Genomic DNA, 17,254 nt, shown 5'->3' with positions numbered 1-17,254 from the left:
CACTGTGTGTTGTAAAAAAATATCTGACAACATTTACACCGATATCAATATAGACTGAAGTAGATATCTTTTCCAATATTGGGCCAATAATATCAGATGGATATATCTGTATGGCTTTTAAAGTATTTTGTTTCAAATTACATCAAATATTTTTTTCTGCCCAGCAAAATATAAAATACAGTGAACTTTTACAGGTATTTTTAATAATGATAAAAAAACGTAAATACAAAAAAAACAAACAGAACCACTCGAGTTAAGAACATATAATCAAATATACGTAAATTGCTGCCAATAAACATACAAACAAACAAACAAATGAATGAATAAATGAATGAATAAATGAAACCAATATGTGAAAAAAAAATTGACAACGTATGGGCCGATAATATCGGCTGACTGATATATCTGTCTATATCTATATCAGGGTCAAATTTTAAGTATTTCAAAAACACAAACACAAGCTCTTAAAGTGTTTTGCTTCACTTTACATCTTTTTTTTTTTTGCCCAGCAAGAAACAAATTACAAAACATTCAAAAGAAATTAAATACATATCCATGTCTCTCCAGCCTCTATGTTGCATTTTACAGTAAAAATTCAACATTTACACAAATAGATACATTAAACTAAGCTTTAATGTGCGTCAGTGCCTCAATCTGTTACTTTGAAAATGAAATCAACTTTAAAGCAGAACTTTCAGGATGGATTTGAACAAAGAACAAGAAAGATTGTAATAATTCTTTCAATGTTCTCAGCCTGCTTGGTTATAGTCCAGTGTTGTGTGAAGTGTTGCCTGATGGATACATACGCTTTTAAAACTCCATAAACAACACCTTATCACTATGGATCTATCTGTTGCTACTGGATTTTTGGGGCTAAAGCCGATATTAGGAAAGTTAAACAATTCTGATATTATTATATCAGTGAAAATCTTCATTTATAAAATCCAAAATAACAGAAAACAGTAAACTTTTGCTGCTATTTTTACTAGTTAGAAATAAGTATAAATGAAAAAAACCCAAATGGAACAATCTGAATTAGGGAAATATGTCAAATATACACAAATTTCTGCTTTTAAAACCATCCAAATAAATAAAAAAACAATCTGCATCCATACAGACTGATAGAGGTGTGTCAGACCAATATTGGGCCAATAATACTGACTAACTGACATATCTGTCTGGCTCTTATTTTAAGTTTTTAAAATGCAAAAATACAAACTCTGAAATTTGATTGGTTTTTGTATTTTGTTTTAAATTACACCTTATTTTTTTCTACCCAGCAAAAATACAAATGATAGAATGCTCAAAAGTAAATAAATATCTATTTTAAATATATTTAACAACTAAAAAAAAAACTGGTCACCTCTGTCTATATGTTATAGCATATTTTACAGTATATTTTAAACATTTACATTGCTAAATCTGTTTAACTGAGCTTTAGTTTATATCTAGAGAAATACCGGTGGTTAAAATTGTGATTTTGATAATGAAATAAACTTTAAATCAGAGCTTTCAGAAGGGACAGTAATAATTCTTTAATCTTTTCAGGCTGCTTGGTTTTGGTCCTGTGGACTTAATTGGAAAAAAACAACACCTTATCACTATGGATCTGTCTGTCGCTACGAGATTTTTGGGGCTGATGCCGATATTAGGAAGTTAAAAAATTTGCATACCGATATATCGGCAAAAATCTTTATTCGTAAAATCCAAAATGAGAGAAACAGTAAACTTTTGCTGGTATTTTTTTTTAAATAAGTATAAATAAAAAAAAAACACACAAATAGAACAATCTGAATTTGGGAAATATGATCTAATATACACAAATTCTGCCTTTAAAATGATCCAAATAAATAAAAACAATCTGCATCCATATAGACTGATAGTGGTGTGTCAGACCAATATCGGGCCAATAATATTGACTAACTGATATATCTGTCTGGCTCTTATATTAAGCATTTCAAATTTGATTGTTTTTTTGTTTTGTTTTGTTTTTGTTTTTTTGTATTTTGTTTTAAATGACACCTTATTTTTTCTGCCCAGCAAAAATACAAATGATAAAATGCTCAAAAGTAATTAAATACGTATTTTAAATATATTTAACAATTGAAAATACTGGCCAACTTTGTATATATGTTATAGCATATTTTACAGTATATTTTAAACATTAACATTTATAGACATGTTTAACTGAGCTTAAGTTTATATCTAGAGGAATACCGGTGGTTAAAACTGATTTTGAGAATGAAATAAACTTTAAAACAGAGCTTCCAGAGGGGACAGTAATAATTCTCTCGTGTTCTCAGGCTGCTTGGTTTTTGGTCCTGTGTTGTGCACTTGGTTGGAAGTGTTGGATTGTTTAAATTGTAACCGCTAGAGGGATACATATACGCCTTTCAAACTCCGTAAACACCATCCTATCACTATGTGCCACAGAGAGAATTACCGTCAGTGAGAGTTGCCTACCTGTGTGACTTCCCACTTTGAAAAAAAAAGAAAACACACACACACACACACACACACACACAGCCCCGGAACATTTGAAACATGAGTTGTTCTTAAAAAGACTTAGAGAGAAACTGCCTCTAAAGCGGACGACGAGCTGCGACTCCTCCAAGTGTATCTGCTCCAGGCAATCAATGAGGACCGCGATGCTTACTTCTTCTTCTTCTTCTTCTCCTTCTTCTTCTTCTGCAGCTCCCTGTCCCTCTTCCTCTCATTCGTCTCACCAGATATTATAGTGCAACTTTTGTACAGGCACACAGGCAAAAGGGGAAGTTTGGATTCCAATTTTTGCGCACAATTTACCTCTTTGTTTCCTGTAATAAATATGAGAGGTCGCTTTGTTGTCACTTTTCTTTGGAATTTAATATGTGCCATTTCTCATGCTGTTTTACGGGTAGGATAAGGAAACAACAAAAAGGTGTGACAGGAGCTTGGCGGACAACTGTGGATTTCTGCGAGTAACTCCTACCGTCCAAAGGGGATGAGGGGGGCATCGGCCGGACCCCCCTCTTGATTGATTACTTATTAGTCATCCCTTTGGCTAAATGGGACCCATTGAAAAGGCACCGTGGAACACATACATGAATCAAATATTCCTGTGTCCCCTGAATGTCTCCAGAGTAGTTTTGCTTAAGAGAGGGGGTCGTGGCTTAGCATTATAAAGAGGGAAAAACAGCATAGCTTTATGGGTTTATTTAGACAGTTTCTACGCTTTGACATTCTGCCGCTGTAAAAAAAAAAAAAAAAAAAAGACAAGGAAAAACTCGAAGAGGAGAACATTGTGGACATACATTTTTTTTCTACTTATTCCGTTGTTTCTTTTATTTTTTTATTTTTTTTCCTTTCTTTTATTTTAAATATTTTTTGCCATTTCCTCTCCCGAAAAATGAAACTTTGGACATCTCCCTGGGTGTCTTGCCTGGTGATTCTCATCTTGTGTTTTGGATCAGAGTGCGGGACAGTCCGGAGAAAGGGGAGATCCAAGAGGGAGTTGGTGCGCATTAGGGAGGCGAAAGCCACCATCCCAGGGGCTTGTGCCACACGTCTGCCCCGGGGCAAACGCTCTTTGCCCGGCTTGGAGCGGCGGGTGCTTCGCCAGCGTCGGCGCTCCTCACAGGCGGAGGAAAACTCTCCAAACCGGGGGAAAGCTGTATATTTCACCGGCAGAGGGGACCAGCTACGGCTCAAGCCCGGCGTGGAGATACCCAGAGGAAATTTCACTCTGGAGATGTGGATCAAACCGGAGGGAGGTCAACGATCACCCACAGTGATTGCAGGTACACATCCTCCATCTAATTAACTCCTGTTATTATTACTGAAAGTTACAAATGAAAATGTGAACTAAACATGCAAATGTGCAGCATTTGATCCCAGTGTCATGTTAGTGTATCCAACAAAGCAACATGCAGTTTCAGCGAGTTGAAAATGAGTTCATCTATCAGACTAGACAATGATGTAATGCTCTGAAAAGTATAGCGGATATTTTAGGTAGTGCAAGCACAGGGTCACTGAAGATTTTGATCAAGTTGGCCACCTTGCAGAGAGAAAATCGCTGCGGTTTGATTTCATTTTGCAAATTCATTTTCCCCACTTTGAAAATGATGATTTATGCGGGTTGTGATCGTAAAATCTCAGTGAGGAGCAGCAGATATAAGCGGCTGCATCATTTGACCGGCAGCTGATGTCACTGTGCGTAAAATGTAATTTCTCTGGCTATTTTAAAACTATGATGTAATGGCCAAAACTTTGTGAGCGAGCACGTCACGTCAGGCACAAAGCGGGAGAGAGGGCTGCTGTATAGTGTAGTGTATAGTGAAGGCGCTCAAAGTGCACGCAGCTCCAGGCTGTAAAGCTTGAGTGTCCCCCAAAAATCGACACCTTTGGATTGGCTACCGGAGTTACGGGACAGGACCGAGAGATGCCAGGGTTTCCCCCCCTTTCTGCTGCCCCGAAAATGTCCTGCTTGTGTTAGTGCTTTCATGGTGTCGTGCACAGACAGTCTCTCCAAAAAAACGCAGACAATTGTGCAGAAATCACGGCGAGTTTCTAATTTAAGGCACAATCAGATAGTGATGATGCATCTCTCTCCACTGACTGCGCAGAGGAGGACACTTGAGCAGATCCCTGTCGTCGGAGGAAAGCTTGACACCTTGTAGTTGCCACTTGTGCGCACTGCTTTTTGTCCTGCAGCCATGCGTAAAGGAGCACCAGAAAGGTGTTAAACTGTCCTGCATCATCTGTTTTTTTGACCAATAGCTGCTTTTGTGCATTACAGTATAGGACAGTTTTTTTTTTTGTTGCTTTTCCTTGCCGATAGGGAGCGTTGCATACACAACTCATTGCCTGCTACAGTACTACCCGTGCAGATGGCTGCCTTTGAACTGAACTGAACTGAATTGAACTCCTCAGTATGCCAGTCTGCACATTTGGAGACGTTGCTGAACCATATGAGTAAATTTACATGCTCCTTTATGTTCTATCTGTCTGGCTCTTTCAAAACAACCCCCTCACACACACTTCACCACACACATAAATAATCACTTATGTGTGTGTGTATATGTGTGTGTTGAAATACAGTAGACTTTTAGGCAGTGCTCGCCAGTTGGCAGGGACACACTCTGCAAAACCAATCCCTTGTAAGAGTCTCAAACTGAGGGGGAGAGGGGGGTGAGAGGGTCTGTTGTGACCTGAGTGACTCTTAGATTTACAGTGGATGGACACAATAACAGCAACATCTGTACAGTATAATGCAGTCTAGTACAACAACAACATCACACTGATCTCAGACACAATCTTAGCAGAAAAAAAGTGAACATTATGGGTTTTATTATGTTATTTTATGCAGGTGTTGTTGTTGTGCCTCCTCATATTGTGCTGGCTTCTGCTTCTACTAGAGATTACCACTCATGTATGATCTTGTGTGTAAATTTTTTAAGATTTACTCACATTGTGCTCACATCAGCGTGGTCAGTGAGGGGACCTTAGAGAACAAATAGGATGACCAAACAAATTCAATAAAGCCTAATCTTTTAAATCCAATTCAGACCTCAAAAATCCCAGTGCCTCTAAAAATGCTCCATCCCCTTGTTTTGATCCCAGCACAGTGTTGTTTGCAGCAGCAGCAGCTGTTTTTTTCCTTTTACTGTGTTGTTTTGACCACCGCTGTTTCTCTTTCTGTCTCTCTCTTTCTTTTTCATTTGTTCTTTGCTTTCTTTCCTCCACATTTCAATTTACCTTTTGACTTATGTTGTTGTTTTCTGTGCGATCGGTGGGGGATCATCATACAGTGAGCTCAGTCTCTGCTTGAAAAATGAAAACTGGAAGCCCTGGAGTGGTCTGATACTTTTGCATCCTTGACCAGCTCTGGTGACTCAGTCTTTGTTTTTGAGTTGCGTCTTGCACAAACACAGTTCTTATAACTCTGTGAAATATCCTCATTTAGTAACAATGAATGAGAAATACAAATTTCAAGTTAGAGGCTATTAAAGTTGCATTTGCATATGTTTTTTTCTGGTTGGATAATGTAATCAACTTAAAGGGGCACTTCACTCTAAAATAAAAAACATGTTTTTCCTCTTACCCACGGTGTTATTTATCCATCCAGACATTTTTGGTGTGAGTTGCTGAGGTTTTGAGATATTGGCTCTAGAGATGTCTGCCTTCACTTGAATATAATAGAACTCGATGGCACTTGGCTTGTGGTGTTCAAAGCGCCAAAAATACATTTGAAAAACTCAGCAACAATGTCTCTTTCCACAAATCATGACATGGTTACTCAAGATAATCCACAGACTGAGCAGTTTCATGTGGGAACTATTTTCCTTGTACCAAACTACACCTGCCAACCGAATCAGCATGCTAGCTAGCTCAGTGGTGCTAACATTACAGCTCATCAAGAGGACATCATTAGGCCCAGTTAAGGAAGAATCAGGCGTAATGGTGAATATTTCATGTCCCAGTTGGTGGGTACAATAAGCAAAGTAAAAACTGGCATTTTCCTCCCTGAGTTGTACGGTGTGAGAGGAGATGGAGAGAGATGCTGCTGCCAGAGGAGTGCTGAGCGAGATTACAGCACATGCTGGTATAAATTACATGTTGGAATAAATTACAAAATAGTAGATTTGTGTATATAATTCTCACTTTCACCCTGATGATCTGCTTAATTCATATATTAAATATTTTGGCAGTAAAGAGAGATCTTTTGCTATAGGTAGGCATTGACAGGACACTGAAAGACAACAGTGGTTGCATTTAAATGTTTTTGACCAAAATTACTGCAAGGAGCAATTCAGTGGTGCCTAGATATTGATAGAGGCATATCTCTACCATCCAGCTTCAACATCTGGGTCTGGCTTGCAGTGTTATACTGCTAAATAGTGACATCAAGAAGATTCCTTTGGTTTGTGTGTCTGTGTGTGTGTGTGTGAGAGAGAGAGAGAGAGCAGCTGTGGTCATGCAAGGTAGAGGCTGAATGAGGTGAGATAGCACTGCTAGCAAGAAAGCCAGTGAATCAGCGGTTTCACATCATGTTTCACGGTGGTTATGTTCTAAGCACAAATAACCCTACAGCTAATTGCTGCAACGTCTGATTCTGTTTGAATGTGGCCAAAGCGCCAAAAGCTACATTTGAAAAACTCAACAGCAGTGTCTCTTTCCAGAAATCATGATCTGGTTTCCCGAGATAATCCACAGACCTTGTTGTGAGCAGTTTCATGTATGTGCTATTGTCTTTCTACTCAACTACATCTGCCAACTGTATTGCCATGCCAGCTAGCTCAGTGGTGCTAACGATACAACTCGGACAGAAGAGGAGGTTACCATGAGTGTTTACATCCGCTACTGATTTCTACAAATAGACATTCGCTATAAGCACAACAAGCAATCTAGTGCCATCTAGTTGCATTATAGTTGAGAGAAGGTGGACATCTCGATGGCTGATATCTCCAAAACCCTCTAGATGGATGAATAGCACTGCAAGTAAGAGGAATACATGATTTTGATTTTGGGGTGAACTATCCCTTTAAGTTGTTCACTTGGAGTTGACCAGCTTTCTTACAGAAATTCTTTGGTGAGCTAGAGCAGGACCACCTTTGGCTGAAGAAAAGAATGTTCAGGGATCAATAGCTGTTACTTTATTCTCCACAGATGACTGATCAAACCATCATCAAATACAAGTATGGATTGTCTTGTGCCCTTTAAAGTGAACTATGAGGAAAAAAGAGCTTTTCCTGTGCTGTCATTTCCCGTGTGTGACAATTACATGTGGTCAGAATTGATCCCAGGTTTAAACACATTAGAAATGGTGTAAGAGTTTATACACACACATATGCACACACGTAAATGCACGAACCCACCCATCCACACTCACACACACGACCACACAATCAGAACATCAAGTTCTGTGTTCAAATGTTATGCAAACTTTGTTGTGCCCTATTAGCCCTTGTATCCGGGTCATGTTGGGCTGTCCCGCATCAAAGGAAGAGGAAAATAAATCACAAGGAGAACAGTGGCTCTCTTCCATGACCTGCCGGGGACAATTATTTGCAGACGTTGGCAGATAATTGCTGAGATAACAGATATATTTTGGTGCTATCATCTGGTGTGATGATACAGACAAACATTTGTTCAAAAACAAATTTTGCTTGTTGGGGGTCCTTTTTTTGTGGAATGGATCCCCTTCCTGTTTCATCATAATCAAATGTGATACTAAGAGGAGGATGAATAATCTTGAGATCATGACTAATTACCTGGCAAGTGGTTGGAGTTTGAAGAGGGGCTGAACACTGAGAGTGACACTTATCCTCAGCAATCAACCAGAAACATCTTCACGGTCCTCTTATTAGTTTGAAACATTATCATGGTCATGAGTGGCTTGCTGTGCCTTAAAGGGATAGTTCGGATTATTTGAAGTGGGGTTGAATGAGGTTCAGTCAGTGTATTAACTACAGTAGGAGAGGAGTACCAGTACCATGTTAACCACCTAAAGGTCCACCCAAAAAAGACAATGCCAGTTTAAGTTTATTTTCACCACTTAACCTTGCTGTCAGACCGTCTCTTCTGACGGGAAACCGCCATTGTATAAGCTAAATATCCATCTCTCCAAAGCAACCAGACTCCTTAAGGAAAAAAACATGGTTTTACCTTGAAGAACACAGGAGCTGGTGGGCTACCACTGCTGCAATCGGTTAGTTTGTGTGTTGCTTTGGTGTTTTAAAAGATTAGTTTAACACTAACAAACTAAAACATTGAGGCAGCAGTAGTCCAGAAACTCCTGTGTTCTGCAAAGTAAAATTACTGTTTGTCCTTTAGGAGTCTGGTTGCTTTGGAGAGAGTGATATTTGGCAGTTTCTCTCCACAGAAGTACTTAGCCTCCATGCTGGTACTCCTCTTTGCTTCTCCAAACTGGGGGCGTGTCAACCTCCGTCTACTGTAGGTGATACACTGACTATCCATAAGTACCTCATGCAACCCCACTTCAAATAATATGAACTATCCCTTTAATGAGTGTTTGGAAAAGTGTTACCCCAAAGTTCAGATTAATGTGCTTACATCTACTGGTAAGCTTTTCTGTGATGACAGTATCACATTGTAAGTTATAATGCAGAAAAAAGTGGTGTAAATTTATGTGATCTAACATTGAAAAACATGTTTAAGTGCTGTTATCATAGATCATTTATGACTTGTTTAGTTGAAGTGATTCAGAGTGAAACTTGACAGCCAAGTCAAATGTTTAAAGTCAAGTGTTTTCAAGTGCTGCGATGACATTTTTAGAATCAATATCCTTGTTATGTTCGTTAAGCCTGTTTTTAAAATATTAATGGAATTTTCCATTGTCTCCTTGGGGAGACTGCTGTGGCGGTCACTTTAGTATGACTATGAAAAGTGCCTTTCTTTGACCTTTCAGAGCCAGAACAGCTCAAAAGTAAACGGAGTCTTCATTGTTCCCTTCCTCCCTGCTTTTTATCAAGTCCTTGTGACATTTTTCTTTGTGTGTGTATGTGTGGGTTTTTTTTTACTTTATTCTTTTTTCCTGAGTGTGTTTTTCTTGGAAGAAGACAAATGGCAAGTGCGAGGAAGGTTGCCTTTGAACCTGACAGGAACAGCTCTCTACCGTAGCGTGCGCACATGCAAATCCCTTTGCGTGTGTGTGTGTTTCTGAGAGGACACAAATGTGTACTTCAGCTTTTCAGTTTCTCTGTGCGTATATGAGAGTGCGTGTATTTGCCCATGAACATGTATATAAGCATGTCTGTGTAAGTATGCGCACATGTGTGTGTGTGTAGGTGTATTTGTGTGAGCCAGAGGAGGCGCAGTGCAGGGTCTGGAAAAGTGTAGTGTGTTAGATTAATTGAGCATGGCAGAATTATGACAGCTGTTTACACTAGGAGCCCTACGAGCATTTTAGCACACCTTTTAGCCTTGAGTGCACTAGCTGACAGATGGAAGGCTTTTTCCTTCCAGTGTAGTGGAAAGCCTGAAAACGTCATCCTCCAAAGGACTGACCTTGACGCTGAACCCAACCCTCGCTCTTTGAACATTAGTCCATTGAAATACCAAGTTAATGAATGCATACTGGAGTGTGTATCTAATTAGAAACAGGTCAAGTTAGCAAGATGTCCGTGCAATCACCATTAGCCGGCCCCTTATTGCAGGCTCAGGTAGCCTAATCGATGAGGAAAAAAAGTCATCTGAGTGAGCAAGTACGTTGAGGAAAAGATGTGATCATCACTATGGTAATCAGCTTATAATTTCAGACCATAGTAAAGGTAGCAGAGACAAATACAAAGGGGATTTACAGGCATGTGATGCACAGATCCCAGAAGCAACTGTAAAGGACAGTGCATAGCTAAATGGGCTGGGTTTGCAGGTCACAGATTGAGTGTCTCTTTGTAGATATATACTATAATTGCCAGAAGGCTCATGGTTAGAAGTGCTGCCCTGACAGCAAATCCCAAGAATGTAATTCTTGTGACAAGAGTGAAGTCCTGCTCCCTCCTTAGAATCACCTGTGAACACACAGACTTCCACATACTGAGATGGACCTTGTGAGGCATGCCAAGGTGCTTTGGAATCTTTGCACACTCTCACTGGACCGTATGGATATATGCACATAGTCACGAACATGCCTTAACCAACACACACACACAGGCATGAATTTGTGTGCCTGCACACACGTACCTCAACAAGCGCTAAACAAACAAACAGTTAACATTCAGAGATCCCCTAAGAAGTGAAAACACATTACCATGCTGAAGCTGACACACACGGTCCAAGTGAAACAGGAAAAAGGTGTTTTGGTGCCTCTACAAAAACAAGACTTTAGCAGAAAACTAGCCTTTTCTGGCTACCCCACTGGCAAGGGACATTTACACGAACAGCTTTAAATGCGCTCAGTGTTCACGAAAAGCCTATACAGAGAGATTTCCATGGGGTCTCCCTTAGCTAAACATGCACTTCAACCCAATTTCCAGGGCAACACGTACTTAGATATCAAAAAATATACATCATGTTACTACATTTGACCCCTAATTTCAACTATGTTTTCAGTCTCCCTCTGGAAATAACACTTTTCAGAATATTCCAGTAATCTTTAGTATTTAAAATGTATACACTGAAATCTTACTGGCATATTGACCAACAAACGCTGAAATAAAATTAGCAATAAGGATTGCATGTGCCAGTGAATATCTCAAAAATTTCTGTTACTGACTAGATAAAATTCGGAGTGAAAGTGTCAGCTCTCTTACAGGTGACCAATGAGCAATGCTCGTTAGGGCTGGGCATTGAACTCAGAACTCTGAAGGGTAACTACCGAATTACATTGGTACTACTGAATACCAATTCACATTAAATCAATTGGTGCCAAATTGCAGTACCCAAGAGCCTATCTAGGTGAGAGAGTAACTTAAGCCCCTTTTCCACACACATGTGCTGACTCAGTTTGACTCAGCACATAAGCCCAGCACAGCAGGGATTTACATCTCCATTACAACAGGGCTACCCGCTTAAAAGATGTCTAGCTTGTCAAGCGGCTTTAAAACTATGGAAAAAATAATTTAATTTCCTAGAAATTCTTCACAATAAGTCCGTTATTTTTTTAACAAAATTTTTATTATGAAGCACCAAAATCAGTAAATGTCGGGTTTTCATCAGCAGTAACTTCACATGATTCCTGAAAGTGAACATGAAACAGTAAAAAAACCCCAAAATGTTTTAAATAAATAACAAAATGTTGTTAATAAATACCATGTTGAAATATATGACTTTGGATTTATTTTTTACAACTGAAATTACATTTGTCCCTAATAAAAGAGTCAAGCACTGAAAAAAAAATCTTTGGGTACCTCTACTGAATTCCAGGTACTGGTACTGGTTCAAATGTCAATGGTACTCAACCATATTGCTCATTGCTGTTCATTTTCTCTCATGTTCACATTCACATTCACACCTGACAATAAATAAATAAATAAATAAATAAATAAATAACACATATTAATTGACTTTTTTCATTCTGTCTCTCCAGGCCTATACGACAAATGTTTCTACGCCTCCAGTGACCGAGGCTGGCTGCTTGGCATCCAGGCGGTTAGTGAACACGGAAATCGTGACCCCCGCTTCTTCTTCTCCCTTAAAACTGACCGTGCCCACAAAGTGACCTCCATCCATTCCAACACCCGCTACGTACCCAATCAATGGGCACATGTTGCTGTCACATATGATGGCGTGTACATGAAGCTCTTTGTCAATGGCGCCCAAGTGGGTGTCAGTCGGGAGCAGTCGGGTGATGTTTTTAGCCATTTGACCAAAAAGTGCAAAGTGCTGATGATTGGAGGGAATGCACTGAATCATAATTACAGAGGGGCAGTGGAGAGGGTGGGTCTATGGAGGCAGGCCCGAGGGCAGAGGCAGATTATCAGGGATATGCAGGGCCACGAGGACCCCCAAGATCTACCTCAGCTGGTCATTCGTGAAACTTTTGAGCACCCAGGCCGGAAGTGGCTGACTGTAAAAGATGGTAGCTTTCCTCAGCCTGAGCACAGTGGAGGTGGACGATTATGGTTTCCGGGTGGCGGTGGAGTTGGAAACTCAGAGGGATTATTGGACACAACGCTAGAGCCTCCAACTTGTGGTCAAACTGTGTGCGACAATATTGAGGTCATCAAAAACTACAACGACCTTTGGAACTTCCGTCGGCCCAAGAAAGTACGATATCGCGTCATAAACATTTGGGACGACGCACGGATGAGGCCGACTGTATCAGACCACCAGATCAGCCTGCAGCACCAGCAGCTAAATGATGCCTTTAGTCCCTACAACATCACCTGGGAGCTTAGCATTCACAATGTGACCAATTCCTCCCTTCGAAACCGGCTGATTCTAGCCAACTGTGATATCAGCAAAGTGGGCGATGATGCATGCGACCCAGAATGCAACCATCCACTGACGGGGTATGATGCAGGTGACTGCATGTCTGGCCTTCGGAGCCGCTGCCCTGAGCACAAGCAGGGGAATGGTATATGTGACCCTGAATGTAACTGGGAAAACTTCTTCTATGATCTTGGCGACTGCTGTAACCCCAATGTGACGGATGTAACCAAGACGTGCTTCAACCGCTCTTCTCCACACAAGTAAGTTCACTTTCTTCACATCTTGCATGTTAACATGTTTTCAGCACTGCTAATCCTCTTAAGTCGTTGTTTATAAAACATAAGACTCACCAAAGATTCACCAAAAAGCTTTAACTAACCACAGCATTCCTTGCTTAATTTGATGCATTTTTTGGTTGACATGATTGAATAATTTTGGTAAACCAGTTCCACACCATGGCCTCACATGCCTAGAGTAAATCAAACAACAAATCTTTCCATACATGTGTCCCTGAAGAGAGGTTTTGATGTCTAGTCCTACTGTTTCCTGACCATTTGGGCTGAGGCTGAGTGTAACATAACTCCCAGCCTGTGTGGCCTGGGAAATCCTCTGGGAGCAGCTAGTCCAATCTAGCCTTGGCCTGGTTCAATCAGTGTTCCACACTTAAGCAGGGCAAAACAAACGCAAGCAGATGACTTTCCCGGTAGCAAATGCACAGGCCAGACCGCTCATTTTTGTATCAATTTTTCAACAACTCTCCCCTGCTTCTTCTACTCTGCTTCTCCTATACCCAGTGGTCCTAATTAAGCTGGCTTGATTGGAGAAGGGAGTTGGTTTGGAAAGAGTGACACTCTAAACAGAGTGTAAGGGCAATTAGAGGTCAGAAAAGAGAGTTCAGTATGGCTTTTGCTTGTAGCAATGGAAATACTTTCAAAGACATACCACTCTCTCCAGGAAACCACTGAAAGACATGTTTCCTGGGGAGGCAGGTATGGGTCCCTGAACGTGGGTGCCTGAATGAATTTTCCAGGAAAAACACTGAAGAATTTCACTTTGCTTGCACGTGAATACCAGATTTACAGACTCCTAGGTGTACTGTACATCAAGCAAGGGATTATGTGGTTTCATGCAGCTACCTTGGGAGAATACAGAGACCTTCATGAATGCATGCAACTTTTTGCTTTTGTGGTAATCTCACTGTGGCTTGTAGATGATGAGTAAAAGCTGGCAAGGAGAATACATCTCAGGAATTTGCTGTAATAAGGTTTGTGCCAGACCTCCAATAGCAAGATTGTTTGTTTCTTGGTATACTGAAACTCAACACAGTAGACTGAGACATTTTTGTGGAAAATGCAGGGGGTCTTTATGGTTATACCAGAAAAAGAGGCAAAAATGACTGAAATTCAGATGTTTGTCGGTATTTCTTGCCACTGTCATGTGGGGATAAGCGAAAGGGAGAACAATTACCAGCCCTTGTGTGTGGGATTGTTTGGGTCTTTCTGATAGCATGAATCAAGGAAACCAGACTGTTTTCAATCACAGTTAAGCTGGGAGCATTGTCTGTTTGGCACTATCCCGTTGTTTAAAATGACCGCTAAATAGCTAAATAATGACATCTAATTAACAACATCAGACGGGGAAAGCAGGTGGGTTCGCCGTTGCTTCCATCTCTCGATTCCCACCACATCCCTTCCAGCTAAGTCATCATTAGAGGCTCATTCATCAAGTGGCAGGCAAACTACTTCATTTAGACATCAGCCATTGGCAAAACGCTTGCCGTTGCAATGTTCAAACCTCCCCCTGCGGGTGTTTGAAGGATGGACTTGTGAATGGAAGGTTACCAGCAAGAGAGAGAAAGAGGACAAGAGAATTCTCAGTCTAAAAAAAATAGATATAATCTCCTCAAGTGGTTGCTTATTTTGCTTTGATTATGGTATGTCTGGAGAGCTGCACTACAAACAGTTTGACATTCCTCCTTAATTATGGAATTCTGGATGAACAATGTACTGCGTATGCAGGGGAACAATGGTTGTGAGGTCCTGCATTTATTTTTGCAGCGTTTGCGCCTGTTACCACTTAGATGTAGTGTTTTCAAAAATCTGGCTAGCACAGGACACAGGCAGCTCTGTGGTCCTGCAACAGTCTCTCCTCTGAAAATACCATTGATAATAATCCCCCCCTTTCCCTCCCTCCACATTTGGCTGAGGGAAATATTTTGCATTGTTTTCACAGCCTTTGGTTTTGACACTTCTTATGGTTTTGCTGGTATTTGATGTTATCTGACAGTATGTATTGTAAGGCCGAACATTCTTATGTCTGGAGCAAAGGAGGGCTGTAATTTGTTCAATGTGAATTTACATTATGTGTGCAGGGAGCAGAAAACAAATGGCACTCTGAATAAGTTGTTCGAGGGGCTGATGTGTGCGTTTGACTGTCAATGGAAGATGAATGTATTATCTGAGCAGCTGGATAGAAGCTCAATCCCATAATATCGGAGCTCATCAGAGTCCTTCCTGAAATTAAAAATGCTTTTTTGGAAGAACCTCCCAAACAAAAGCAAGATGGATACACAAACTTTGCAAGGTGCCTGTTAGGCCCATTTCAGCCTCAATATGTTTTTGGGAAATGAAGTTCTGGTCTGGCTTTATCAGAGGCTAATAGGTCATCTGTTTTCCCTTGGCCTCTGTCTCTCTCCCCCTCCTGAGTCAATACCTCTCACTGTGGCAGGTTAATGGATGGACCACTCTTTCTCTTTCCTCCGCTCCCTCTCCCTGCTGTATTCTAGCTCAGAGCGGGGAGCTAATCCCCAGGGCCCTTGACTTGGGTGTTTTACAGTTGGTCGTCTAAACCTTAAGCCCCCGTCCCATAAAACATAATGGAGTGCTTGGGCGTAAATACCAGGACTTTGCACTTCCCCTTTAAAGCCATAGCACACTTATAAAAGCACCTGTTGTCGAGGTTTCACCTGTGCTCTCATGGGGGCTGATAGAAGTCTTTCTGCTTAACCAGGGGACTGAGTGGAAAGTGGAGTAAGGAGGGGCTTTACTTGGGCCGCTAGGGAGGTAGGGAAGTTGCATCTGGCTATGATGGGATATTGTGTTGCCAGATGCTGTAGGTGGTCTTTTGAAAATATGACACACCCGGGAATTCAGCTGAGAATGCCTTGGCAAGGTCATTGTGGTTCATAAGTCAAGGAAGGCGCTGATGAAGAGGTTTACAGATTTTTGCCAGGACTGAGACTGCTCACCCCAGTATTCAATTAAGCGCTCAGACTCATTTTCAAACACAGAATTTGCACCATCCAGTCGTCCGTTCCATGTCTCCAGATCTTGCCTTTTCAAACTCTGCTCTTAGCTGTGAGCAGTCGTGTCAGGACCTCTGGAATCCGAGCGTTGACATAGTTCCTATGAATGTGTCTTCCTTGCAAGGGAAAAAAATAATCAGAGGAGTAAGCTGGAAGGTTAAAGCGGAGAGTGCAAGTATAGTAATAAAGGCAGAGATGAATGATGGGTTTAGGGGCTGTGGTGTTGACTGACTTGATGACAGGGGAACCGAGGGCCCCCCTCCAATTTTAAAAGTGTTCTTGGCCGTGAGACCGTCATTGCCATGCCAGTTCACCCCAGCTTTCACACTATGTTGCCCCAGACATATGTATACAAGGCAAATTTATGAGCTTATTTGAATTATATATGGGTGCAAATGGATGAAGTCATAATCTCCCATTTAAAATGTATCAGATATAAAAGCATTACCACAGCAATTCGAGGTGCCTCGTGCACCCCTGGATCTCCCTACAACAGATGCCCCGCAGTGATGTTTGAGTTTTTTGCACTCACCTTACCTTTCTCTCCCTCTCTGCCTCGCTGAGTTTTTCTCTCTCACATTCTCTTTCTTGGTAAGTCTTAAAAAGTTTTTTTTTTTTTTTGTTTTTTTTTTTTTCCCAGGACATGTCTGAAAAGTGGTGTGGTTAAATGCATGGAAAATCCTGTCTTTCCCAAGTGGCTCATCTCCGCTGAAAAAATGTATGATGAGAGGCAAGAGAGGGGAACAGGGGCTATGGGATGGGGAAATAGTTGAGGGGTGTGTGAGAGATGGAGAGCGAGAGAACGCCGGGGGCGGGGTAAAGCGGGGTAAAGGGTTACTGGCGAGGAGGTTTGAGTAAGATGTGGATGGACAGTTACAAAGACAGTGTTTGAAAGGCCCAAGCTCACTACAGACACCCCAATGAAGCCATTTGGTACAGACTTTCTATAGTGAGAGCTAACCAAAGCCTCTAACAAACATTAACCAACGTTGTCATTAAGGAGCTTTAACCACCGTGACAACCACCTACTTGCAAAACCAAAGCATTTTTTAAAAGCAGCCACTGCTGCTGCAGTCC

The 17,254-nt window shown here is 41.0% G+C and overlaps 1 protein-coding gene across 1 annotated transcript in view; it reads left to right on the top strand.

The window, feature by feature from the left end:
• The first annotated feature begins 2,239 nt into the window (after nt 1–2,239).
• Nucleotides 2,240–17,254, top strand: part of pappaa (pregnancy-associated plasma protein A, pappalysin 1a) — a 119,048-nt gene continuing 104,033 nt past the window's right edge. Inside the window, exons 1-2 of the mRNA XM_084745800.1 lie at nt 2,240–3,779; nt 12,029–13,133. Of these exons, the coding sequence (XP_084601926.1) occupies nt 3,389–3,779; nt 12,029–13,133 (1,496 nt within the window). The 5' untranslated portion in view covers nt 2,240–3,388. The remainder of the gene's footprint in view (nt 3,780–12,028; nt 13,134–17,254) is intronic.

Source organism: Lutjanus erythropterus, chromosome 20, assembly GCF_056507025.1.
Source record: "Lutjanus erythropterus isolate fLutEry1 chromosome 20, fLutEry1.hap2, whole genome shotgun sequence".
NCBI lineage: Eukaryota > Metazoa > Chordata > Actinopteri > Lutjaniformes > Lutjanidae > Lutjanus > Lutjanus erythropterus.
Note: the sequence above shows the minus strand (reverse complement) of the source record. Positions and strands in the feature narration are given on the sequence as shown.